General features: G+C 38.0%; 1 protein-coding gene across 1 annotated transcript; it reads right to left on the bottom strand.

The window, feature by feature from the left end:
* Nucleotides 1-13,023: 13,023 nt before the first annotated feature.
* LOC107088770 (cellular retinoic acid-binding protein 2-like) lies at nucleotides 13,024-23,538 on the bottom strand. The gene is made up of 4 exons (XM_015381141.1): nucleotides 23,296-23,538; nucleotides 17,057-17,235; nucleotides 16,405-16,518; nucleotides 13,024-13,612 (listed from the first exon to the last, which is right to left on the bottom strand). Exons 1-4 carry the CDS (start codon nucleotides 23,375-23,377, stop codon nucleotides 13,562-13,564), a joined length of 426 nt encoding a protein of 141 aa, XP_015236627.1. The 5' UTR covers nucleotides 23,378-23,538; the 3' UTR covers nucleotides 13,024-13,561.
* Nucleotides 23,539-26,836: the final 3,298 nt, after the last annotated feature.

Consider the following 26,836-nt stretch of genomic DNA (forward strand, 5'->3'; position numbering starts at 1 on the left):
ATCCATCCATCCATCCATCCATCCATCCATCCATCCATCCATCCATCCATCCATCCATCCATCCATCCATCCATCCATCCATCCATCCCTCTTATTCCCACAGGGTCGCGGTGGGGCTGGTGTCTATCTCCAACAGTCTACGGGCGAAAGATGAGATACACCCTCAACAAATCACCAGTTTGTATCAGGATCTGTGTTCATTATTTGTTTAAAAAAGTATGAATCTGACTTATTTGATTATATTTTTCTTTAAAGCAGGATATGAAATTCATATTTCTGTATTTTAAAATGCATCAAGCAGATTTTTTTTTTGTTTATTGGCGCTGAGTTATAGATTGTATTTGACCCTCATCACATTTGCCTCAGACAGTTAAGCACAAAGAAGGCAGTTTATATTAGAGCAATCTCCAAGGAGTTTGATATACAAATATATAAAGCTTAAAATTAAGCCTCAATTTAAGGTTCAGTTATTCAACTAGGATAATTTTTTTCTTAATTAGCCTGTAATCCAGCTTCTATCTATTAATGTGTTGCTTTCCTAATGATAAGGTTTACCTTAATCTATTTTAAAGGGCTCAGGCTCTATACTATGCCTGTTTAATATAAAAAAAAAACACCTTTATATTAATCTTTAAATAAAAAAATATAATATTTATGATAAATAATAAATATATATATATAAAACATATATCAAATATATGATAAACTTTTGTCTCAACAGTGTTTACTTAGGCTCAATCTGATTACCTCAAATTGTTGGTCTTTCCTCCTGTTTCTAACTGCTATCCCTTCACCTGCCTGGGGTCAACTCTTAGAACACTATCAGTACAGGAAAGGAGCTCCTGACTGCATTGCTCAATACAGAGAGCCTTCAACCTTACGGAAGTAATTACGAGTTGGACGCACACATGAATGACTACAGCCCTCTTTTTTGTTAAACTCTGTAAGGTGGGCTGTGCCTACATTCTCTCACCATGTGTATTATGGCAGCAACTGCATAGCTCCTCGCTGCAACTAGGGACGTGAGGAGGTCCCTATGCTAACTGGATTGGCCTTATATTGCTTCGTGGTCCTAGCTCCTTCCTTACTGCCGACCGCAGACGCATTATAGTGGGGTATTTGGATTAAGCCTCAGCACTTTCTTGAGCCTGAATAGAAGACACAATTAGCAGACATATGACTGACTCACAAATCCATCAACTTGGCAGCCTCCAAACATTAAGCTCCTGCTTCAGTCAACCTACCTGTCATGGTTTTGGTTCTGTTCAATTTTATCTTTGAGTTTTCATTGGTTTTAATTTTTGTGTTCTAGTTATTTTTAAATTGTATTTGAGTTCTTAGATAATTTTTGTTTGCCCTCTTGTGTCAGCCTCCTTTTCCCTAGCTCCCTTCCTGCCTCTGTTCACACCTGCTCCCAATCTGCTAATTAGCCTGGTCGGTGTTTCTCTCTGTCATATATTCTCCTCCTGTTCAGTCACAATTTTCTGGTTTGTTGTCCTTTCTTTGCCCCCTTTTGTAAGTATTCCTGGTTCTCAGCTTTTGTGGATTTATGTTTTAGATTTTTGCTTCTGTTGAACTTTTTGGTTAATTAAATATTCAAGAAACCGCTTCAGCTTTTTGTTTCTGCATTTGGGTCCTGTCAAACCTCCTCCTCCACTTGACACTACCTTTCTATAGGACTCTAACCACTTCTTGTCTCTTATCTCTCTTGACATTGAATAATTGGTTTTCCACTTTTGCACGCTTGATCTTAGACTTTTTCCCCTTTTTCTCACAGCTCTTCTGGGTACATGCAGATTTTCTTGGCTACATAAAATACTTAATTGTATTCCCATTGCACTGCCATTGCCATCGTCCCAGTCGTGATATGGTTTTGTAAAGGTAAGTTAGTATACAAAACTTTTAGATTTACTAAGAAATATAGTAAGGAGTGTAAAGCCCATATAATATTATAACATTTGCAAAGAGGGAATCATAATCAGGGAGACTGATTAAGCTACTAGCAGAGAGATTGGTAAAGTATAGTGTGCAATGAAGTTCTTTTTAGAAGAAATCTTTTTCGCTGCTGAACTTTGTAGGTAACATATTGTTTTCCAGAAAAACTGGGGAAAAAAGGACAGTGTAAAGATTTCAGTCACATTGGAAATATCAAGGCCTAGGTAATGTTGCACCCAAGGGTTTTATACGGTTTAAAAAAAAAGTTTTATGATAATTGAATATAAGGATAAGCGTGATGAAAAATGGATGGATGAATTATTTAATATAGGATTATTTATTCACAAAAGCTAATGACATGGGTGAGCTAAAGTACATCCAGGTGTGTATGAATATCTTAAAATAAGCTAATAGGCATTGTTAGGATCCCAAGCTTTGTTTTGGATCTATCTAGTTTATGATCAGGGCTACGTGTTGCAAATTGAAACCTTTAAAAATCCTCTTACTTCATGAACCATGTCTTAACAACAAGCTCCTTTGTTGCCAGCTAAAAACATGTTCAGTGACAAAAACACTGACTACCTTTAACCAAAAACAAAAAGCTATAACAACATAAGAAGTGCTTAGCTTTGGTTTTTGGCTCTTTCCAAAGCTTGTTCTTTCCAAAGCAGTTATCAAAAGTTGGCACAAAGTTAGGATTTAGGGCATACTGTGCTCATTGAATTGTTAATGAGTTAAGACAAAGACTCTGTTTAAATGCAAAACCTTCAGGAACTCTTTAGTTACAGGAGTGGCCCTTCATGCTGCTATGTTCCCTGATGGACAAGGAATGCTTCAGTAAAATGATTGCAAGGTAATTTGGAGAAAAGCGTTTCTGGCTGTCTAGAACAAAGGTTGTTTCATCAGAAATCAGTCTTTTATTGAAATTCAAATACAGGCCATGACTATTTGTTCATATTAAAACAACAGGTCCAAAGTTATCCAGGAATTTTACCTACCTGGGCGACAAAGGGGCAGAAGTACCCTTGGCTGCCATTAAAAGCTTCCTTGAATTGTAATTCTGGCCACACAGGAGTTTACAAAGTGTTTACAAGCTTATCTTACTTTAACATTCATTAATAAAGTACAAAAACATTTGAAGCACTTCTTCATCATACGTATCTTACTCAAGTAATATTAAAAAGTAGTCATCCAAGGAATTACTCATAAAAGAATAAAAAAGTACTTTGGTCAGATACTGGAATAAATCTTGCTGAGTAACTTTTTACTAACCATCTCTTGTCTTTATGCACCCTATAGTTCACAAATAAAAATGCTTTCTTTTTGGTAAGCTGTTGTTTTTTTCTTCTTTAAAATAAAAATGTGTTTTATTACCATGGGATTGCATTTCTAGTTTGTATTTGAGAATTTGTAGAAATTTGTTTCATAAAACAAAGAAACAGGGCTCCAACACCTCACTGTAATTCTTCTGAAAAGTAAACCTCAAAACAATACCTCATCCCACACTCGGGATTCAATGGGTTTATTACTGTGTATTCACACAAAACACTACCATATACTGCTAAGAAAGGGTTAGCTTAGAGGTTTTTATAACAACAGCAACAACCTTATTTTTATCAACATAAGAGCTTTTGACCTTTTAATTTGTTGGACTATTGGATTAAAATTATTGTAAGTGGCAATTTATAAAAGACAAACATTTTTTAGGTTGATCATATAAATAATATGCAGCTTTTTACATTGATTTGTGATCTGTCCCTTGATGATTGTTGGGTGAAATTTAAATATATTTTATACAGTTTTCTGAACTGCAGACTGAAGAATACACCTGACGAATAAATGGGTAGATTGGGTAGATTTCCGTTTCGGATGGGAAGATGTACTCGCATATTTCTATAACTAACTGCAAGAGCCAGATTTTTTTAGTCATCTTTAAAGTTGGTTTCCTTAATATTAAAGTAGTTTTTTTTTTTATTCTAAAGCAGAACAAACAACTTGTTCTGTTTCCCAATTTCCTGGTCTAGTATTGTCCTCAGTGGATTCTCTTGCCTGCTTTCTGTTGTTCTGGACCATGAATCTGTTTCTGATCACTGACTTCTCACCTCAAGGCTCAGCCCTTCAGATCAGTTTCAGAGGGCTGTGCTTCAGGGCCGCACAGCCCTCCATGTGCTTGTCAGAGGTACCATTGAAGTCATTGGGTATTGAGATGAGATCCTCAAACCACTTGTAAGACCATATGCTGGTGCAGTTGGCCCTGGGTTCCTCCGAATGCAATGCTAGACCTAGAGTGTGTCAGCAGTTCCTGCACGATGAAGGCATTGAACCTATGGACTGGTTTGCCTGTTCCCCAGACTTGAATCTTATTGAGCACATCTGGTACACCATGTCTCGATCCATCCACCTATGCCAAACTGCAGTCTGCCCATGAATTGGTGGATGCTTTAGTCCAGGTCTGGGAGGAGAACCCTCAGGATACCATCTCCCACCTCATCAGGAACATACCCTGGTATTGTAGGGAGTCATACAGGCACGTGGAGGCCACACACAAAGCTAAGCCTCATTTTAACCTGTTTTAAGAACATTACATCAAAGTCGGATCAGCCTGTAGTGTGCTTATCCACTGTAATTTTATGTGTGACTCCAAATCCAGGCCTCCATTGATTAATGAATTTAATTTCCATTGATGATTCCTGTTTGATTTTGTTGCCAGCACATACAACGTTTTATAGAACAAAGTATTCAATGAGAACATTTAAGTTAATTTTATATTTGAGTGTTCCCTTTATTTTTTTTAGAAGTGTGTGTATATACAGTGGGTGAATTTTGTATCGAACACGGCACAATTTTCTCATTAAATATATTTCTAGACGTTCTATTGACATGACATTTATACCAGATGTCTGTAATAATCCATGCAATCCATACATACAAAATAATCAAACCAGATATCCAAAAAGTAGTTACGGTATGTGTAATAATGTGGAATGGCACTGGGAAAAAGTATTGAACAAATGAAGAAAGGGGGGTGTAAATAGGCATGGAAAGCCAAGACAGCAGCCAAAATCTCTCACTAATTAGAAAGCAATCCTGCCTCTTGTCACTGCAAATTAGTATCAGCTGGTTTCCAAATGATGGCCTCTAAAAAGGTAACTCTGGTATCACACACATCTCATTGGAGTAAAGAGCTTTTACAAGACCTCCACAACCTTAATTTTCCAAATCATAATGATGGCATTGGCTACAGAAGGATTTTTAATCTTGTGAATGTTCCAGTGTGCACCAATGGGGCCAAAATTGGAAGTGAAAAGAATAGCATTTTACCATAAACGAACCAAGACCAGGTGCTACTCACAAAATTTCTGACTGAGTGAAAATAATAATCAGAAGAGTTATCCAAGAGCCAAAGACCACTTGTGGTTCAGAAAGACCTAGAATAAACAATAACTAATGCCCTCAACCGTTATGACCTGTATGCATGCTCACCAAGCAAGACTCTATTGTTGAAGAAAAAGCATGTTGAAGCCCGTTTAAAGTTTACTGCACATTTAAGCAAGTCTCTGAAATACTGGAAGACTGTAGTCTGGTCACATGAGACCAAAATTTAACTCTTTGGATACCATAATACACATGATGTCAAATGGCATTTCCCCCAAAAACGCCATACCAACAGGGAAGTTTGGACGTTGGAACATAAGTTTTGCATATGGTGGTGCAAAACATAATATAACTGAAGGAAGGAAGAAGGTAAAAATTCAGAGACATTCTTGATCAAAAATCTGCTGCCATCTACCAGGATGATGAAGACGGAACATGGGTGGACATTTCAGCAAGACAATGACCCCAACCACACAGCTAAGGGATACATCTGCTAGAATGGTCCAGCCCATTACCTTACTTGAATCCAATAGAAAATATAACCAAAGAACTAAAGATCAGAATTCATAGAAGAGGCCCACTAAACCTTAAAGATTTGAAGATTTGGAGGAATAGGCCAAAATCCCACTTGAGCAATGCATACAACTAATTTCTCCATATAGGAGGCGTCTTGAATCTGTCATTGCCAACAAACAAATTTGAGCAAGTATGTTCATTACCTTTTCCTGTAAAAAAAGAAAAAGAAAGAAAAAAAAATATATATATATATATATATATGTATATATATATATATGTATATATATGTATATATATATATATATATGTATATATATATATGTATTTGCCCTAATTAACTTTTTTAAATTTAGGCTTAAAAATATGCATGTCCCTAAAATGGCAAGATCTGTTGTAATACCAGTGTTCTGGAGCAGTTCAGCCACAGTCCTGACCTAAATCTGACAGAGCATCTAGGCAGAGAGGTAAAGATATCAGTAATGGTAAGGAGGTATTTCAGCTTCAAAAAATTCTGACACATCACTAAAACGTTTGTGTCAGGATAGCAGCATAAACTTGCCAAAAGGTGCTGGGCAAACATAAGAAGGGTTTGATTACCATAATGTTAATTCAGTCCCCTCTATGGCTCAATATGTTCGGTCCTCAAAGTGTTGTGTGTTATAACTAATAATATAAATAATAATATACAAGAAGGTAATCGATAAATAGATACATTAATGATAGTTTGACTTTCCAGTCATTTTACATAAGCATGATGTAGTGTGATTCATTCTTCTGCTTCACCCACATTCTGTCTTTCTGTCACTGATTGTGACTTCAGACAGTATTCTCTAACTTTGCGTGTCCTCAGTTTACCCAAAGCTTAATGTTCAAGTCTGTAATCAGGTTTGTTATTACCTCTTAGCTTTTACAAAGATCCCATTCAGGAAACTCTGCCAGTAAACTGAGAGACTGTTGTCTGCCAAGGAGGAGAGAGACGTGTGTGCTCCTGTTAAACGGCTGATGTGTGTTTGAACATTGCCCCAGAAGAGCTCAAAAAAGGAACATGTTTCAACTTGAAAATTCCCTAAGGAAATTTGGGAGGAGCCTGCCACCTGTTCGTAGTTTTTCCTGCAGTCGGATTGCGATTGCGTTTCTGGCAACTCATAGCCAGGTCAGGGGTTCCGATCAGAGCAGGAACAGTCAGATCCAGGGTTCCAGGAATCCACAGAGTGTTCAGGCAGAATCAGAGTTCTATGAGTCCAGCAGCGACCTCAGACAGCCACGCTCAGATGGAGACAGGCGGGCTCAGTAGTTAAGAGGCAGAGACAAGGTATCGGGGGAACTGCAGAACTTTAAACTGGCTCCCTCTGCTTAGCCGAAACAGGAACAAGGCACGCTTCAGTGGAATAAGAGCCAGGACCACCGGACTTTAAACTAGATCCCCGCCGGGCCAAAACACGAACTGGGTATGCCCAGAGGGCAAGAGCCAGGACACGATCTGGAAACGACAAGACAAACACTAAACACTCTCTCTAACCAATGCCCTCCGAGAACGAAAACATCTTGGAATAACCAAACTCAAACTAACAGACAAACATGCATACATAATGATCTGGCCCCAATTGCTGGGCTGAACTGTATTTAAGCAGCAGACGCAGGTGGATAAAATTAGTGTGGTGATTGACAACCAGGCAGAGTTAGGCAGGTGAGTGAAATGAAACAATCAGCTATCAGGGCAGATCATGACACATTGGGTAGTCTAATTTCCCAAATTGGTTGAGTTTGAGTGAGTAACATGAAAGAGTCCTATGCTGCAAAATAGTATTAGGTGTCTTATTTTGAAAGTGCTGTAGGGTTGTGTCTTAAGCATAGGGTGAAAACCAACAGTGCCTTTAGATGAAATGTGTTGTGAAATGGCGCTATATAAATAGACTGAAGTGAAACTGAATTGATATTTAATCTATCCCCAATAGTTCATTTAATGAATTTCCTTTATTACTATGTGAAAATATTCTTTATTTCAGTGGAAATGGAAGTCTTTTATGCTGAAATTTTCAGTGAGGTCCATTGCTAATGGGATTTGGGAGTCTGATTTCCAAAACTGGTTGAGTTTGGGTCATAATATTGAGCGGTAAAGGGTAAAGGGCTTGATTTTGTAGAATGTTGATTGTCTTATTTTGAAAGAGTGTTGTGGTTGGTTGTTGTGGTGTCTTCATCATATGGTCAGTCCCACTAGTTATATTAAATCCATTTCTAATTCTTAATTCTTGATCACAGGGTTTTCCTAGTATCAGGTTGAGAGATGATTTGTTACTGTAAAAATGGGAGGTTTTATTTTAAAATTCCCAGTGGGGTCTGTTGTCCAAGAGGATTGTAAGTATAATTTTCAAAGTGGTATAGTCTGGATAATAAAGTTGAGGTGAATTGCTTCTATCTATTAACTTCTATGTCCAAACTCATAAAGATGTTAGAATAAGGTAGGTCCTTCTTTTCCTTTAGTCTATGATCAGCTGCAGAGTTGTTAATTCATAGAGAAAAGCTTAAACTGAATTCAAAGGTCCTGACTCCCATGAAATCACAGCAAGCATTAAGAGTCCGAATATCTAGAGGATGAAAAAGTAGTGAACTCAAAATTTCCCACAATACCCCTCGAAAGTAGTGTGCAGCCATGATCACTAGACAAGCAGCTAAATCCCAGAATACTTTGCAAAAGCTCCCCTCACATAGCATCAGGGGATTTGTAATTGGGGCGAGAAAGAACAAAAATTATATAGACACCGTGAGGTGTGTGGGGAATCGGAGTCATGCTACCAACGGGTGGTGAAAAGTAGTTTTGGTCTGTCCAAACAGTCAGTTAACTGAGTTCACTATAAAGTCCACTATATCGTCCCTGCTCTATGTAGTGATTCAGGGGTTAGAACAGATGTTCAGACACAGCAGCAGATTTGCAGCCACTTTTGCCTGCTAAGACTGCGGGCTTTCACCACGAGTGGCAGGCGTCCCTCCTCCTCGAATTTGTTTAATTTCATATTTAGTAGCTAGTCATAAAATTTGTTACGACCATGGAAAAAAATATTTGTCAAACCTGCCCGTCTGCAGGATTTTCATTGATAGAGAAGCGTTAAGGTATCCAAAGAAACTGTAAATTATATCAGAAAACTTGTTGCACCCTGAGTCACAGCCATCCCTTGTCCTCGGCTGTGTTTAAGTTCATATCTGTAGCTCATTCATAGAAATAGCTAGAGCCATGTAAAAATTGTTTGTTACAGCTGCATTTCTGCTGGAGTCACTAAGACAATACATGTGAACTGGGTCAACAATTCAGTGACTTTTGGGGAGTCTAGAGGGATTTTAAGGAGAAATATAAATTCTAGAGTAATTCTAAATACATTGTGTGAGATCAGAGACTTGAGTCTAAAAACTGGCCAAAAACAGTGACTGTAAAGCTAAGTTTTTGGGCATGACAGTGATATAAAAAACTTCTTTTGTTTATAGAAATCCTCCCATCTTCACTTCGTTGTGCATGGCACCACCTAACGCTGGGTGTTTTCCTCAAAATGTGTTGTACTTGAAGGCTGATTTTGAAGAAACCATATCAGTTATGAATATACTTTCTTCAGCTTTGAGAAGATGAAGGATTTGTCTACAAACCAAACTTTAAACTGTGTTTTTAAGTGAAAGTATGACTCTTTTGGAAAGTATTTCACGATGGACTACAAATGCCAAGAAAAGTATTAGCACACATCTCATGATTAAACCTGATATTTTTATACCAATATCGCAGGGGTGCTCGCTAATCTGGACGGAAGAAAAATAAAGCTATAAAAATAAAGATTTCGTTTTATCCACATAATAGTAACAGGTGCCAATAAAACCTAGTATCCTTTGTGCCTGATTACATATCATTATAGACCAGGAAGTTTAAAGGAAGCCTTAACTTACTTTTCTTTGGATCCACAAATAAATCCTTTGATTTCTCTTCTCTCTTTTCCACTTTTTATTCAGTTTCCACTTGCAAAAGCTTTCTTTGCCCAGATGGTAAATCGATGAAACGAGGTCTGGGGAAACAAGGTGCCCAACATCATGTGTTCCAGATATCTTTTCAAGACTTTTTTTCTGCATGCCTTTCACGTTGTTTAATTTCTTTCCTGTAGCTCATTAACCCAGAAACTCTGAAGTTACAAATGAAATAAAATGGAAACTATGAGAAGATGGTGCATCAAATTAAATATTATTGTTGCTTGAAAGTTTTAAATGGAACAGAATTGCTTGGGTGATCCAAACTATGACTTGCATTAGCAAAGTGTTAAAATATGTTTAAAAAACCCTATTCTGTGACAGCAAGGCCTTTAACAGAGACGGTTACATTGAATTTTGTGATTCATTTACTCATATTCAAATAATCAGAATGCTAAAAAATGCTGGGTTCATTTAGCTTTTTTTGATAATTTTTTACCATGTTATTGGAAGAAAACTGACGTTTACAGACAATCTCCATCTAATCTGACCCGGTATTCGGTTGCTTTGCAGAAAAGAATGGACAAGAATTTGTGTGAATCCGGCTGATGCATGCCGAGAAGGTGTATCCACAATATCAAATCATGCCTGACTTTTTTTTTAAATGTTGATTTCCATCCACTTCATAGTGAAGAGCTGCTCTCTGTTGGTCTGTAATTTAAAATTAAATTAAACAGGTCTTTATCATAAAGAAATGAAAAGGTTGGTTAAGTACTTTATTATCCCACTGTATGAGTAGCTGGCTGTATCAGCTGCCATTATTTGTACAGACAAATTTTTTTTCAAGAAATCAAAGTGCTTCCTGGGTGGTCTCACTGTCTTTGTCATTGAAGATTGCAGCACTTCACATTTGCTGTTTTGAGCACTACGGTGTAATTATGAGAAGAGACAGTACACTGTTTTTTCCCTCCTAAACAAGATGTGACTGAAAGGATGTGCAGGGAATGGAGCTTGTTTCCTCCCATTAATCTTTCTCCCTGCAGGTCGTTCTCCTCCAAGGGGGCCTCCCACTTTTTTACAATCCAAGCCAGAATCCACTTGACCCCTAACCCTATAGTCACTTCAAACAAATCACAAATCACTTGTTTTGACTTTTGTGACACACTCTCCAAAAAGTCAAGTATGCAGAAAGGTACACACAGCGCTTAGCCTTCTTTCCTGCTTATAAGTCATCGATCAGACGGGTGGCGTGAGCCAGCCTGTGGCCCCCGGCCACCTAATCTAACCTGCTCTACCACAAACATCCCATGCATTAGTGTTGGGTTTCTTTGGTTATTCGTGTTAGACATGCTGAAAGTGTTGCGTTTCCACTTAGCATTGAGGAGGGAAATGTACAGTACATTTTTGACTTTCAAGGAATTTAGAATTATTCTTTTTTAAGACGTTTTTTCCTCATTATTTTTTTGGGGTAGAAACTTGTGTTGCTTCTCACAGCACTGAGTCTTTGATGTGTTTTTGCAGGTTTTTGTTCTTGAGGCAGTTTGGCTGCATGCCTTTTGGGTGAGACACAATGATGTTTTATGAGCTGTGCGTAAAGTGTAATTTTTTTTGTAAGCTGGTCATGAGAATGTGTTGGTTTTTACAGGGGTCTAGTCAAGGCTGGCCGTTTTGAAGTAGGCCAGACAGCTGTCTTTTACTGCCCCAGGGGGTAAAAGGCAGAGAGGGAGGGTAGTTATTTACCTCTTTTATTAGAGCAGGAGGTAGATTTTATTGGGGTCAAACTGTAACACAAAGCTGCGAGGCAAGTAGAGATACTTAGAAAATGTATTATCAACACCAAATTCCTCTCCCAGGAGTTCATCTACATCCAGTTTTTACTTGCTGCCTTTGTGCATACCTGATGCCATCCATCTTTCTTCTCTTCATTACTCCTTCACCGTTTTCCAGGACTCCTCATGGCCTGCTACTAGTTAAGCACATCTGCTGCCAATCGGCTATACCCCGTAATCCAAGTGGCATTTCCTGCCACAGGAGACGTGCCCACTGACCTGCACTCTGACCATTTGATGATCGGTCAGGAGGCACGCAGTCAAACTCACACACTGATCTGTATTTGTTCAGTTATCACTCAAGTTGCCAAAACAACAGATGCTTCATAGATAATGATGTTTAATGAGATTACAGTGAGAGTGAGAGGATCAATAATACTAATGTGTCCGTTCAGTTACATGTGCAGATGGATGGCAAATAAAAGAGGAAGCTGAACCTTTGACCCCTTCTTAGTGATGGAGGGATTATTGGCTCATTTTGCTCCACAGCCATTAGACATGAGTTATCACTCACAGTCTGATCAGGATAGAAACAGGAGTAATAATGTGTTACAACTGGATATGTGTAGCTTAGGTACAAAGTATTACTGAAATATGTCATATTTGTTGGAAAAACAGTATCCAGTGTGTTCAGATGTGAAACTTTTAAAATCAAACAAATTCTTCGACTCTTAGGGTAGGATTGCTTAAACTGGTTACATTTACAAGACTAATTTAAGGGTTTAACACACACTAACTGCTTTATTTCTATCTCCCTGTTTTTTTTTCTCCAAGTTTCCAAACTGATCTGCTGGATCCAAATGTGAAATTATTGCAAACGTGTTTGTACCCCTTGAACTTTCTCATGTTTCCCTATAATAGAGCCTTGTGCAGCTCTTTTTGCCCTTCACAGTTGTTTTTCTAATTGTTGTAATAATCATTTTAAATCTTTGAAAACTTGCTCCATTTGGTAAATTTTAAATGGGACAGGCCCCTGAGCCAAAAAGCATAAAGAAATAAAGGTCGACTTTGTCTGAAAGACAGGCTGTATTTTGCAATTGTCTTGTTAAATGTTTATTGACTGTTGTAAAAAATAATGTTTCTGATGCCAAACAAAATAAAAAAAAATACAAATACAATGCAGTTGTGTAGGTGCAGAAAAGGCTACAAGAGAGCAGTTGGTAGGAAACAAAGGCATTAAAAACAGACTTAAGGGTAAACAGGAGGAAAGATGTACGGAGAATATGAAGAAGGAGGGGGCAGACAAGTTATTCTGGTTGCAGACAGCTGACCGAAAGCCTAAAATAAGATGGAGGCATTTATTATGCACACAGTCTGCAGCTACACTCTTACAAAACACAAAATAATAGCCAGTTAAATGCTGTTCTGCTTTTTTATAGCTTTTTTTCTGCACAGGAGAGCCAAAGAGCTGATGTCAAGGTGGTTTATGTTTTTTTTTTTATTTTTACAAGAAAAGTGTTTTATTATCATTTCATAGAAAAAAGAGACATAATGTAAAAATCGTTATAGTTATAAATACAAAGAAAAATTAGTTGGGATGGGGTGTGGGGGCAATGTAGAGGAACAGAGAAGACAGAGTTTAAAACTGACCTAATACAGGAAGCGCTTGTGGATTGGTTTACACATCTAAAAAATATAGTCTTATATCTCACCTCCTCCTGCAGCAGTGCAACTATCAATTACACAGAGGTACAGACAACATATGTGTGAGCTGCAATTTAGCACGTCGATGTAACAAACAAGTTCATGTCTAAAAATTAAGCTGCTCAGATTGGATAACATACAAGGAAAATAAAAACAGAAGCTCAGGCTTTAAATGTGACATGCTAAACACAATCGGCACATTAATATATGGTAGAACTAACAGGTTAACTGGAATAAGTCTTCATATTTGTGTCTCCCAATGCACAGAAAGGAGTGACCAGTAAAAGAGAAGAGAGGATTGAAAAAGTGAGAAGTGCTCTTGCTCATTGTCGTTCGTAGACTCTGGTGCAGACCACATCATCTGCCCTCATGGTCTGAAAAAAAAGAAAGGACAGCGTTAATGATCAACCTTCAACTTTTCATGCTGATCAAATTTATGCAAAGGTGCTCCTGGTAGCTTATATAGAGAACAAAGAGTTAAAGCAAGATGCCATTAAAGATAAAAAATCGACAGACAATATATAAAGAGTTTATATAGTACCAAAAAAGCATAAAAATTGAAAAAAGTTGTGATGTCCTGGAATATGTTTCCTTTAGATATATAAATATCTGCACAATAGAGAAGAGAAATGAGAGAAAAGATAAATGCCAGCCCTCATCAAGTATTTGTCCATAAATATATATATTTTTTATTTTAAATTTGTTAAACTATTTACTAGGAGATGTTGCACTTTAAAAGTTGAACTTATAATAAACTGCATTATTAATAAAATAAGGGTCTTTACTCTCCTAGACTATCTTGTGTATTTTCTGCTGGAGCCTTTTTGTAAGACTCGCTGTTTTGACAGACTTGCAAGATTTCGGAGCATGTTGTCAAATCCTGGGCAGGCTAAACAGACTTGGATTGATTTGCAACATTCCCAATAGACTAAAGAAGCAGTCATGGAATGATGAACATTTGCTTGTCTGGCCACTTTTCCCCTCATAAAGCAGATCAGCTGTGGTTCAGTCATTGTGAGGGCGTGATGGATTTATCATGTGGGTTGGGATATTAACCAGCCCACATTCCACATAGAAGCATCCTCCACACTTTTTGCACATATTTAACCCTCCTAAAGCCTTCAAGTAACTTTGACTTTTTATTTGTGTAATTCATTTCAACATATTTTTCCTATGATAATAGATGCCTGATTATACTTTGCTAACGTTACTAACCTTTATTAGAACAAAACAGTAATGTTTCAAGAGGCAAGTTTACTTTCTCAGGTTGGTTCCTCCCTTAAAGTGACAAAAGCTGAGATGAGCAAACAGAAACAGATCCTCATGCGAGTAGGAGAGAATCTATAGGTGCATAAAAAGCAAGCCATGAGCACAGCGGCTCAATTATTGGGAGGCTCCTGTTATTACATCTACATGCATAGAACATTCAAAGTGCACATTAAGAGCAGTTCACGTATGTTTGTTTTAAATAAAACCAATAATCTGAGTATTTGTTGTGCATGTGCACTTTTTGCAGAATTATGACTTCATAGAAAGCCAGTATAGCAGTAATGCTTAAGGCTGCAGAATAGACTAAGCGTAGGGATGGTGGCCAAAGTAGAACCCATGGAAAAGGTCCTTAAAATACTTTGATTAGTCAAACCTTGGATAGATTTTGACATTGCACAGATATTCTTTAATTAAATTACTGTTTGGCAATAATGCTAATATTCATTCATTCATTGAGACTACTGACTTGACACCAGTCATTTAAAGGTATAGAGGACTATCTGTTATTTCCGGGTGGATCATCTCAATAAGTGGTCTTCCTAATTGTCAATATTCTGGTGATATGTTTACGTAAATTAATCTCCTATGTGCTCTTCCCGTTGGCTATCTACTATAAAGTCTCCATTCTATATAGTGATTGAGGGATTTAGGGGTTAGGGCCGATGTTTGTGCATAGTAAGCTTGTATGAGCTATGAGAATAACAACTTGTAAACAGAGCATGCACTCAAAGAAATGGGCTTGTGCAAGTTTTTGGCAAGTGGAGAGGCGGGTCTTTTGAAACATTTAAGAAAATCCTCCACAATACCTCTAAGAACCACCACAGTAGAACATTTTTCAATATGGTTTAATAAAAATGCTTAACAGAAACTGGGAAAAGACCTTGAGTCATTAACAGAACAAAGCAAGGGTCCCAAAGGTTTTTTTTTTTTTTTTTTTTTCAATATGTAACCCCAACAGTTTTTGTTATAGGCTTCAATAAGTACAATTAAGTAAAGTCTGATTGAAGTTATGAATCATTAAAAGGAGAGACAGGTTAATTTGTAATGTCATTGTTTAAGAGTAATAATGAATTCTTCCTTTTTTGGGGCAATTTTTATTACAGTGAGTTAAAAAACAATAAATTTTTTTTACTCACTGCCTCACCACCTATTGTAAATAGACTGCAATTAGTCCACGTCCCAGCACATTATGTGATAGCTATTCGTTGCACACTGCACAACCCTTATGAAACAGTGGCAAGAATAAAGCATTTTTGTCAAGAAAGTCATAAGAAGTTTAGTTTAATGATAAAGCTGTTGAATGGACGCGGTGATTATGTGGAAAATATCATTGAGTTTGAAAAGAAAATAGATTACTCTTTTGACCTACATGGAAAATGTTTCTCACCAAAAAGTAGTGGCTGTACTGTTTTTTTTTTTTTTAGCAGTGGTAAGAAACCTGGTCAGAGTTAAAATGGAAGATAGATGAAGCTAAAGCACAGGACAATATGGGGCTGAAAAAGACTTGAGACAGAGATTCTAAACTACAAGATGCACCGGAACGGTTTCTGACCAAAATATATTCATGTGTTAAAATTGCCCAAAGGAAATACAGACCTGTAGCAAAAGCATAAAGCATTAGCACACTTTAAAAAAACGATCACGGTTTGACTGAACCTGAGGTAATCTGCAAGAAGGAAGGGTAAAAAGCAAAAACAGTCTCTGGACGTTTTAGGCTCATAGAAATATATCCCAAAAGAGTTGCAGTTGCAACTGCGAACCACAAAAGGTTTTCAAACTTTCCCTTCCCATTAAATTATAATAAAACACAATAAAGTTTGGGGTTGTGGAATGACAGGAGATGAAAAAAATCACAGTGTACACAAACTTTTGCAAAGTGCCTTAGCTTATGTTTTACCAGGATCAGCTTGCCGTCACTGGTGATCTCTCGGGTCCAGGATGTCTTGGGCCCTTCTTTCTGCAGAGTCTGCTCACAGCTGATTTTGCTGTCTGTTTCCCAAACAGGTAAACTCTAAATGTATTAAAAAAAACAAAAACAAAGGAGGACACATTATAGATGGTTACACGCCATGCACAGCCTGATTGATTGTAATGCACAGAGAAGGGAACCCATGAGAGACTATCTAATGTAGGAACAGAAAAAAATATGCTGGACGCTGATCGCTTGGAAGTGATAAGCCGCGATGCAGTGAAGTCCTGGCTCGCTGAATGTGTTTGCTTTGGAGACGGCCACACAGAGGCCATGCAGGGGGAACGGGGAGAGTCCCGGGGAGAGTTAGGGAGGGACAGAGGATGAGAAAGGCCAAGAGGGGTGGATCAAGTGGAAAGACGATGGGATGTTGAAAGAGTATCTTGATAGCCCATCAGAGAGCAAAGGAGGAGTAAAGCTGTGCTATTAGTTTTATTATGATAAAAACTCAAATTAAAGAGATTTATATTATGTAAACTTCTCCCTCTCCATTACACACATATCTCCCTTTAATCTCAATGTTTGGTTTTAGAACAACTGTTATCATTTAGGAATGACCCTTTGGCTGTGGTATGCTTACTGTGCATGGGCGCCCGTCCACTGTTGACTCGTTGAACTCCTGCCCCACAGTGAATGTGATGTTCGTTGTGCGGACTGTGGTGGATGTTTTGATGGACAGCGTCTCCCCATCCTGCGAGATTTCTACCAGCGGCTTCGAAGCGGCTTTCACTGCAATCTTACGTAGCATGACATTCACCCCTGAAATAAGAAAAGATATGACAAAAAATATGACAATATGAAGTCTGAGAACAGTTTTGAGCACAGTCTTGTTTCTGTAATTCTGTAATTCTAAGATTAGCACACATTTTTGGTCATGATCTTGGCACTGATGACTGCATTATTTGTTCATTCCGTCCACCTGCTTAGCTCAGCAAACTTTTCATTATCACTCATTAGATCCACCTGTTCCTCCTATTTAAACTGCTTTGTCCCAGCCATGAGTGCCAGATTAGTCAAGCTGTAGGTGAGAGTTTCTAGCATACCCCAGTGTGCTTATTCTTGCCTGATCCTGACTAGTTTATGCTCCTGGACCTGTGAGCCTGCCTGCCCCTGTTCTGATCTGTTTGCCTGACCTGTCTGCGGACTTCAATTGGATTCTGCCTGCTAATGAGCTTGGAACTGTTTCCCAACCCCAGCTTGGATTTCCCGCCGGTACCTCTTTGGATCTCTTATCTTCTGGCCTAGAGTTCTGCTTCCTAATGACATTAGGTTTTGATTCTCCTTCTGGATACTCCTGCTGTTCCTTATTTGCTGGCTTCTACTCGTTTATCTGCTCTGCACCACCTTTGGCTTTAACTCCTGGAACTCTCTGGATGGCTTCTGCCCAATGCTGTGGAGAAATCATCCAGCTGGATTCCACTCCTTCCTCTGGGCTCAGACTGAACTTAGAACCAGGTTAGTGACTCACATGCTCTTGATTGTTCACCGTTATGTGGTCACTAACCTGTGTTTTTCCCTCTACAGAGATTCCAGTCATCTAGTCAAAGCTGACAAGCCACAGATCCCAGAGCAGTTAATGTATTCTTTTTATAAATCACTTCAGTCTGTCTTCCTGAATTCTGGGTCTGACGTTCTGAGTGCTGACATTTTTTTAGTACTTTGACAAAGTTTTAACGTCGCTTTGATGTTTTTTGACATTTTGTTGATTTAGGACTTCAGACTTAATTGCATTGTATTTGTGTTGTATGTGACAGATCATAACAAATCATACAAAAATGGGAAGTGAAAGGAGCTATTGCTGTACGTTTGGGGTTACTCTGCTGGAAGGTGGGCCTCCTATCCATGTTGAAGTATTTTATATCCTAAACCATCACTTCCTCCAGGGTTGACCTCCTTCCTTTAAGCTCCATCCATCTGCCCTTCAAGTCTGACCAGCTTTCCTACCCCTGCCTAAAAAATGCTTTCCCTCCTCGTGATGTTGCCACTACATTGTTTCATATTAGTTTAGGGTCAATGTGTTTTTATGTGACAATATGTTGTCAGACCCTGATTTCCCCAAACAAAGCAATTGATTGCACTTAACCAGAACCTTCTCCTCACCCCATCTCTTGAGTTTGAATTAAAAACAATTACACAACTTTTTTATTGTTTGTCCAAACGTATAAAATATGATGTGTTTGACAAATGTGAAAAAAGGCACTATTCAGGTTCAAAGACAATCTGTTTTACCCCCAGGAGGAAAAGAGCAAACTCAAAATCACATAGCTCTTTCCCACAATGATTCTGGGGAAACAATGAGGTAATGAAAAATAGCAAGTCCACACATCTGCGTTCCACCCAGACTTCATCATCTCTGAACATATGCAAACATGCACCCACAGACTAAATACACCCAGGCTCAAATGGGGATTTTCACTTTCTGCAGTCCACAATATCCTTTTCTTTTCTCGTTCCAGTAACCAGAGAGGGATGATGACAAAACCTCATTAATAGATGTCAGCTGCTGTGTTTGTTCAGTAAGTTATCGATCACAGGGTCACATATCTGAGCAGGCTGAAATAATTATTTTGTCTTATTCAATGTTAACTGATGCAGAATGTGTTAAACAAGCATAAATGTTTGCAGATAAGGAGTGCAGACTGCTGAGGAGGAAGAAGAAGAGGTGGTGGAGGGTGAGTCGGGTTCAGACAGCCGAGGGGAAGAGGGTCTGTGCGTCAAGATCTCTGTACAAGTGCGAAGGGAAGTGTGTATGCTCCGTCAAGTTGAATTCCACACCTCACACACATTCCCACCTGTCACTGAGTGTAAATATACACGCCTAGAAATGCTAAGTCACTGAGTGTGCATCAGTGGGTCCAGCAGTTTGTATGCAGTGTGTATAGGCTAAACATTGCAGTGCAGGGTATCATCAGAGTGGAGTTGTGGAGATTAATGAAATTCAAATTGCACTGTGTGAAAATTTGATTTAGTTATCAATACAAAAAAGAAATAATTAGGCAAAATGGGTTTACTCACGCAGCAAACATATTTGGATTAAGTTTATTAATACTGTTGTCACAATAGCTAAGCATTGAACTGTGAATATATTTGTAAAATTCAAAATTCCAAGATTTATTATTACCATTTTATATTTCATTAGATATTGATTATAATTTTTTTATTAGATATTAATTATAGAAATAATACACAACACACAAAGATTAAATCAGATAATCTCTTTTTTCTTTGTTCTATATTACTTGATATCATCTTTATGTTAATTGTTTTATTGTTGTCTTTTATTTGAATTGATTATTTAAAATTAAATATAAAGATATCTAAATAATAACATTATTCAAAACACAGTCAGTTTTTGGTTTATGGTAAGCTTTTTACAGCTATTAAATGCATTTATCGATAAGCTTTCTCTGAGCTCCGGTTACTGTTTTTTTTTTTTTTATTATTTGTTAATTGTTTTATTGCAAAATTAGTGGGAAACATTTGTTGGGAACAGGAAAAAAGGCTTGGATGCTTCTGCAAAAAGAGGACCTTAACCCTTCCTGTCTACAGGCAAGGGACCAAAAGGCAAACCTGAACACAGAACACACACAGACAGACAGTCAGTCAGGGTCAGAGGTCAAAGTGCAGAGGAAGCATTTGGGCAAACAGAGGAGAGAAAGAGTGAGTCAAGGAAGAGAGGATGGATATGGATAGAGGGTAGTTGGTGACAGGCTTCGTCCAGCTGTGAAAAGTCTCCAATGAAACTAGGGGCCATAGAGAGCACAGGCCGTCATGTGGAGATGATTGTGGAGTTTCTGCTGTTGTCTTTTTGGAAGTGAATGCAACAGGTTTTTTTATTATTGTTGTTTTGATAGTTTACAGTTTTTAAAGGGTTCCTAAATAATGGGTTTTTTTCAAAAATCCTTTATCTCAGTCAAATACTACTAGCTAACTGAGACCAAATATTGTGTAGAGTGTTCCTAAAATTAGGGATTGTGAAGGATCCAGAACTTATAGTTTGGTCTATAAACTATTTTAACTTCATTAGCAACAATAAAAGACATATTGCTCTGAATAAATAAGTAAAGACTAAGCAGATTCATTAGCTTCCAATTAATCATCTCCCATATTCAAGGTGTTTGAATATTCATGTTGGTGTATGAAGTACAATTTATTATGCTATAAAGCTTTATCTTCTGCTATTTTACACTTAAAGATTGCTGGTAACAACCCATGAAGAGTCGTTTAGAAATTATACATGTGTGGACACTAAATTGGTTATTTGTGGAGATAAGAGGGTTCTGAGTATAATGCTTAATCAAACTACCTCTAAAATTGAGGTCTTGGACAAAGTCAAGAAGGGCTTTAGAAATCTTGAAGAACTGCCAATAAATGAGAACAGCGCTTAAATTTCGCCCCTTTGATATAAGAATCAAACAAGGAAAGACTCAAGACTTTTGCAAAGAGTTCGAACAAAAAAAAACTCTGACCTCTGACTGTTGCGCACCATGCAACCTAATTATATCGCCATCCCTCCCTTTGTTAGAGCCCACTTCCTCCTCCTCTCAAACGCATACACACACAGTGATGGAGACCAACACAAGGGGTTCCTGGAGCCAATACTGCTCTCTAATTGCTTCAACTGGAATTCTCCTGCGTAATGAGTGTTAGCTCTGGACAGTAGGGGCCTCTGACAGGTATTTCAGTGACTTCCATGTGCTGTGGATTAAAACAAGTGTGTCTGAGAAAGCGTTGTGTGAAGAGCAGCCTTGTTGGCTGTGATCATATCTCTCTGACTCTGTGACGTGGATTCCAGGTGTGTCATCCAAAAAAAAAAAAAATTATTGGAAAACAACAGCGTGATGGGCTGCTCCGATGCAGACGCAAACTTTTCGATCTCTGGGAACTTATAATCACAAAGGACATGTTGACGAAAGAAGCAGCTGCATTCATACTAAGTTCTTGCAGCAGAGTCATGATTTAAAGCCTATTAAATCATTTCTGTTGCCTGTATCTGATGAAAGACGGTGTTACGTGTTTGGAAGCAGACCAGTAAAAGCTGTCTTCGTGTGGTTGTGGCTTTTATGAGCTTGCAGCAACATTTATACACTTTCTCTCACACTGTATGGGATTTTTTTGTTCTTCATAACGTCACATTGTCTTGTTTCTGTTTCTACACATTATCTTCTATATTTCACACTTTATACCTTTTTGTTTATAACTGTTGCTACAAACATTGTTGATTTGGTCTAATGTGCCTTTAATCTGAAAAAATAAAGTCATTTATGCAAAAGGGGAAACAACCCATTGTCTTTTTATTTTTAATTTTTACAGAGCAGATATTCCCTAACACTACAGGGGAACCAGACTGAGTATACTGCTTGCTTTAGCTTGCCAAGACACAATATATTAGAAAAAAAACAAGAAAACTTCCCTCCATTGACTATCAGTAATATAAGGAACTTCTCAGTGGCTTTTGTACTTTGTCCAAATAATACAATTTTGGCATTTTCTAATTTAGTGAATGTATTCCAAAAAATGTAATAAAGTTTGTTTCATAATCCTTAACAAGCTGCAGTAATTCATGTTACTTGTCTTTTTTTTCACGTTTTCCTTCCAATTAACTTGCCATTATTATGTGTGGATTCAACAGTGTTAGCAACAGACTTCTTTAACAGCAAACTTGAGATAAAAGCCCACGCTTTCTTTATTGCAAATAACTCCTTTTTCTCCTTGTTACGAAATATTATTTTTCTTTGAGGAATAAGATCTAGGGCTTTAGCTAGCCACTATCATTGAAATGATCAGAAATAAACACTTAAACCAATCTGTGTGTAAAAAAAATACAAAATAAATAAATAAAGTTTGTATACCTTATTACATTAGTTCTTTGTGATTGTGATTGCAAAGAACTTCAATTAACCTAGTGAATATTTTAAAGGGCAATAAAAGTACATCCTTATCCTTCAGAAAAGTTTCACTTTTTTTGATTGAATTCCTGAAATAATAACCTATTTGATATAATAGAATATAATTTTTACATTCTAATTTATTGGGATGCATTTGTGGTTAAATAAGTATATTTTTTAAACCTACTCTTAACTTCACAGAGATTATCTGTCCTGTTTAAATTGTCCTACTGGGTAGCTCTGTTAGTGCAGGTTTTTATTGATTGTCACAATGCATAGCAAGTAATAAAATGAAATTATGGTCTGCTAAGAGACCTTCTTAATGCTTCACACAATTATTTCGGTTGGTATAGAGTTTTTTTTTATTATTATTTCACCTTTTAATATTGGTTATTGTCATTGCATGACTTTGCTAATTAAGTGTAAAAGCCAGTTGTAGTAAATCCAGACCACAAAAGTACAACAATAAAAAGAGCTTAGGGGTTATTTTAGGACCTTTTGCAGTTTAGGTCCGGCCCTGGCAGCAGGTGTTTGTTCCTCTCCCTGACTGACATTTTTCATAATGATGCCATACTGTCTGCCCTACTGTATTGTGTCATAACGGTCCTCAGTAGTCACGCGCACTCAGATAATTTAGACACAGACAGATGTGCCGCCGTTTGTCTCCATTGTGTTTGCAACGGGAGACCAAAAGGGGAGATGGGAGAGAGAGAAAAGGGTGGGGGCCCAAGCTTTGAGTTTTTGGTTTTTACAAAATGACAAAGAACCCCCCTCACCACCACCACCACCACCCAACCCCAACCATGCTCAACAAGATGATCCCTGGTTTTGCAAAGATCCTTAGGGCAATATGACTCAGTGCGTTAAAAAAAGAGTTCTTTGTGACACAGGGGCATTCTGCAGGTCAGAGAGCATCACTATCATCACTTACCCAATGCTTTAAGGAGCTCCTCAAAGTTTTCCGAGCTTTTCATCTCCCAGGTGCCAGAGAAATCGGGGATTTTTCGCTCCATCTTCAGAAACAGGTAGTAATAAAATAACTAAAATGAGCAGACAGGTCCAAGTTCTTCTGTTCCTAAAAAAAAAAAAACCTACTGGATGGTTCAATTCAGCGCAATCTGGTTGCTTCTGGCAGCTCTTATCTCTATATGTGTGATGCTGCGCTTAAAATGAATGGCACATAGGGCGAAGACACTTGCATGGGGACGCGCACGCCCCCTCTTTTTTTTGTGGGCACGCCCCGGAGTCCTACTGAGTGATGAAAAAAAGGGTCCATGCAGTTTGGATCTAACCCCGCCTCTACAAGCAACACGCATTTCAACCTACTCAGTTCAGTACCAAGCAGAAAGGAAGACAGTGCCAAGCGCGCACAGGAGATTTCTCCTTTTTTCCAAACTGCCATGCAGATTGTGTAGAGGGGTGATGTAGCCAAGCCAGTCTGTTGACAGGACAAGTCGTTTTGACGCGGTGATGTGAAGGAAGAGCAAGTCAACAAGCATAACGGAGTGGATGGCAGTGGCGGAGTGTGTGTGAATGTGCTTGATTGTGAACAGAAAGTGAAGTCAAGTTCACCCTCCAGCTCTCCTGTGCGCCATTGCTCTGTGCCATAAAAATAAAAGTGGTGGTAATGGGATACAGCTCCTGGCTGCTGCCCTTTGGGATATATCCGTTTAACTGTGGCTGAGGAAAATATAACCCTTCAGGGGGGGAACGAGCAGAGGGCGTGCGGGGATTAGTATTAAAAGGTGGGGTTGGCGCACGTTTGGGCTTTTTGCCCCCCGCTGCTTGGACGGAAGAAAGGGGTGAAAGGAGGAGGTCTGGTAGACGGGGTAAGGTCAAGAAGCGGGGGCCAGCTGGGTAGGAGGTATCCTTATAAAGATCACGCGCACAATCACGCACGCGGTGATGATGGATGGAAATTGGACAATGCAGACGTTAACTATTGACTCTTGATGGATGATCCTATCCGCTACACTGCATGGAGTATTAACCGGCGGCTCCAGCTAAGGAGGGGCTGGATAATAGCAACGGTTTAGGTGCCTTTTGAGTTATGTGTTTTACCCTATTAATACACATATTGTTGAAACTAAACCTGAAACAGAAACATGATGACTAACAAAGGTAAAACAACAGCGTCTGGAAATGTGATATGCGCTTTTACGCACGGAGCTGCGTCCAAATTCAGTGAACTGCATCTCACACTGCGGCTGTATTTGATGTGAACAAAGCTTTTTCATATCGATCTCCCCCACACGCATCGGCCACACACCATGACACAACTTCAGCATGTTCTCACAAGACACCCAAAGGAGCTCTGGTTTCCACAGTCTACCTCTCTTCTGCTCCACACACTGTTTTTTCTGCTTCCTTTTATCTTCACATTTTTTTTATGTCCTATATGCAAGAGCATCGAGAATACAGAAAATACACACCTTGAACTTTTATTTTAATTGCTTGTAACATACAGTGGAGAGATGAGAAATGAGAAATAATATTGTGATAGATGTGTTTCACTTGAAATATTTAGAAACAAGGACCCATTTATCAAACAAAAGTTTTTTTTTTGTAACCATTGGACCATGTCAAAGAAAATATTACATTCAGAATACAATTGAAACTTGATGATTACTTATTTTTAGGTCAGGCTTTACTATGGAGCCCTTTGAAACGACCAGAGCTATACAAGAAGGAAAACATTTATAAAAAACATCAAAACAATTTAAAAGAATAAAAAAGTTAAATAGATAATAAATTAAACAAACAATAGAGTCTCATACTTTGTTGATTCCTCCTGGGTAAAATGAGTGGGTAAAATGACAATGTAGAATTTATTGCATTTATAGCTTTGCAAGCTATTACAATTTAAATCAGCACTGTATTATCAATGTATTATCATACTTAACCAATACTAACCATTGGATGGGCTATATGCATAACTCCAAGACGTGGATGATCTTTACACCCTCTAAACAACACTGTGGAAACAATAGCATGTTCAGGGAGGCTTCCTCACATCCACTGACAGACGGAAAGATATAGAAGATCATTCCTGCTTCCATCGCCCTCAAGAATAAGATTTCAGATAGTATTTGTTTTTTATTATTGAATAATTATATTGAATTTGCCTTATGAGATCAATGTAAAGTCTTTTTAAATTCATGACTGAAATGCTTCTAGTTTTCTTTGATCAGACATTTAATATAGTTGAAGTTGCGAGATGGAATTGAATCAAATTCAGCAGCATAAGACTAAACTTTCTCCTTTTTGTCAGCATGGCGAAGAGAATATAATCAGCGAGCAGCTGACATGTGACCTTTGGATTGGCTATACCCGCAGCAAAGTATCTGTATTGGGATCAAAAAATGGTATCGGAACATCTTTAATTACAAATTTCTTTCTTTCTTGTTGTATTCACTTACAGGGAACAGGGTCTACAGTATTGAGCCTGGGTAAACAAAGCAACAATTAATTAAGTAAAACTGATAGTTGTTGTCTTTTGTTTACAGGTACCTCTTGGACAATAACCCTGAGGCAGGAAGTGGAGGGGAAATGTCCATCAGCCCATTTGTGAGGACATTGGTCCAGAGACTAGTAGACTTGGAATGGATGGTGCAAATGTGCAAAGTTAATGATTGTATTAATTTTCAGTTCTATGGATATGGTACATTTTTTTGGAATAATGTATGGTCTTTGTTTTCTTTGTTCATGGAACAAATTCACAGCAGGTTTTATTTAAAACCCTTGTGAAATCCAACGTAGAACCTTTACCTTATTATTTACATTTTAAATTTACAGTCAGTTACTGTCTACTGAGTTGCATTACTTTTACAGTAACAAAGTAAAAAATACTTGTTTATATCAACAGCTGCATACTGTGATTCTACAGTTATATCACAGTAATTCTATGGGCATTGTCACTGTGAAGTAAAAAAAATGTAGTAATTTACAGTAAATTCACAGTGAGAAATTTAACACTAAGGTTTATATTGCTGTAATGTCTTTTTTAATCTATAAAACTCTTCTGGTTTCTGAATAAAAGTGTATCACTAAACCACTGGCCCAGAATGTTACAGACAAACAAGTGACATTTGCATTTTCTAGACTTTTGAATTCTTTTTCTTCTTCACAATCCCCATTTAGTGAACTGTAACATATTTTTTAAGTATCAAATTCACCAAACTGTTTTATGTATAAGAAAATGGGGGAAAACTTTAGGTGAATAAACACTTTTGCAAAGCAACATTCGCAGGATATACAACAGAGTTAAGCTGCTCAAGTTTAATTTGACATCAGTTCGACATCATTGTGCCACACTGGTGGTCCGCTCGTCAAAAAAAAGGGGAATCAATCATGTCATCAAATTCAAAGTGACCAGTTCAAACATAAAAGAGGCAAACATTTGGAGAATCCATCTTCAGCTTCATTGCAGATCCATTACCATATCACCATGACGGAACAACAAAAATGCATCA

Source organism: Cyprinodon variegatus, unplaced genomic scaffold, assembly GCF_000732505.1.
Source record: "Cyprinodon variegatus isolate N-32 unplaced genomic scaffold, C_variegatus-1.0 Scaffold229, whole genome shotgun sequence".
Lineage (NCBI taxonomy): Eukaryota > Metazoa > Chordata > Actinopteri > Cyprinodontiformes > Cyprinodontidae > Cyprinodon > Cyprinodon variegatus.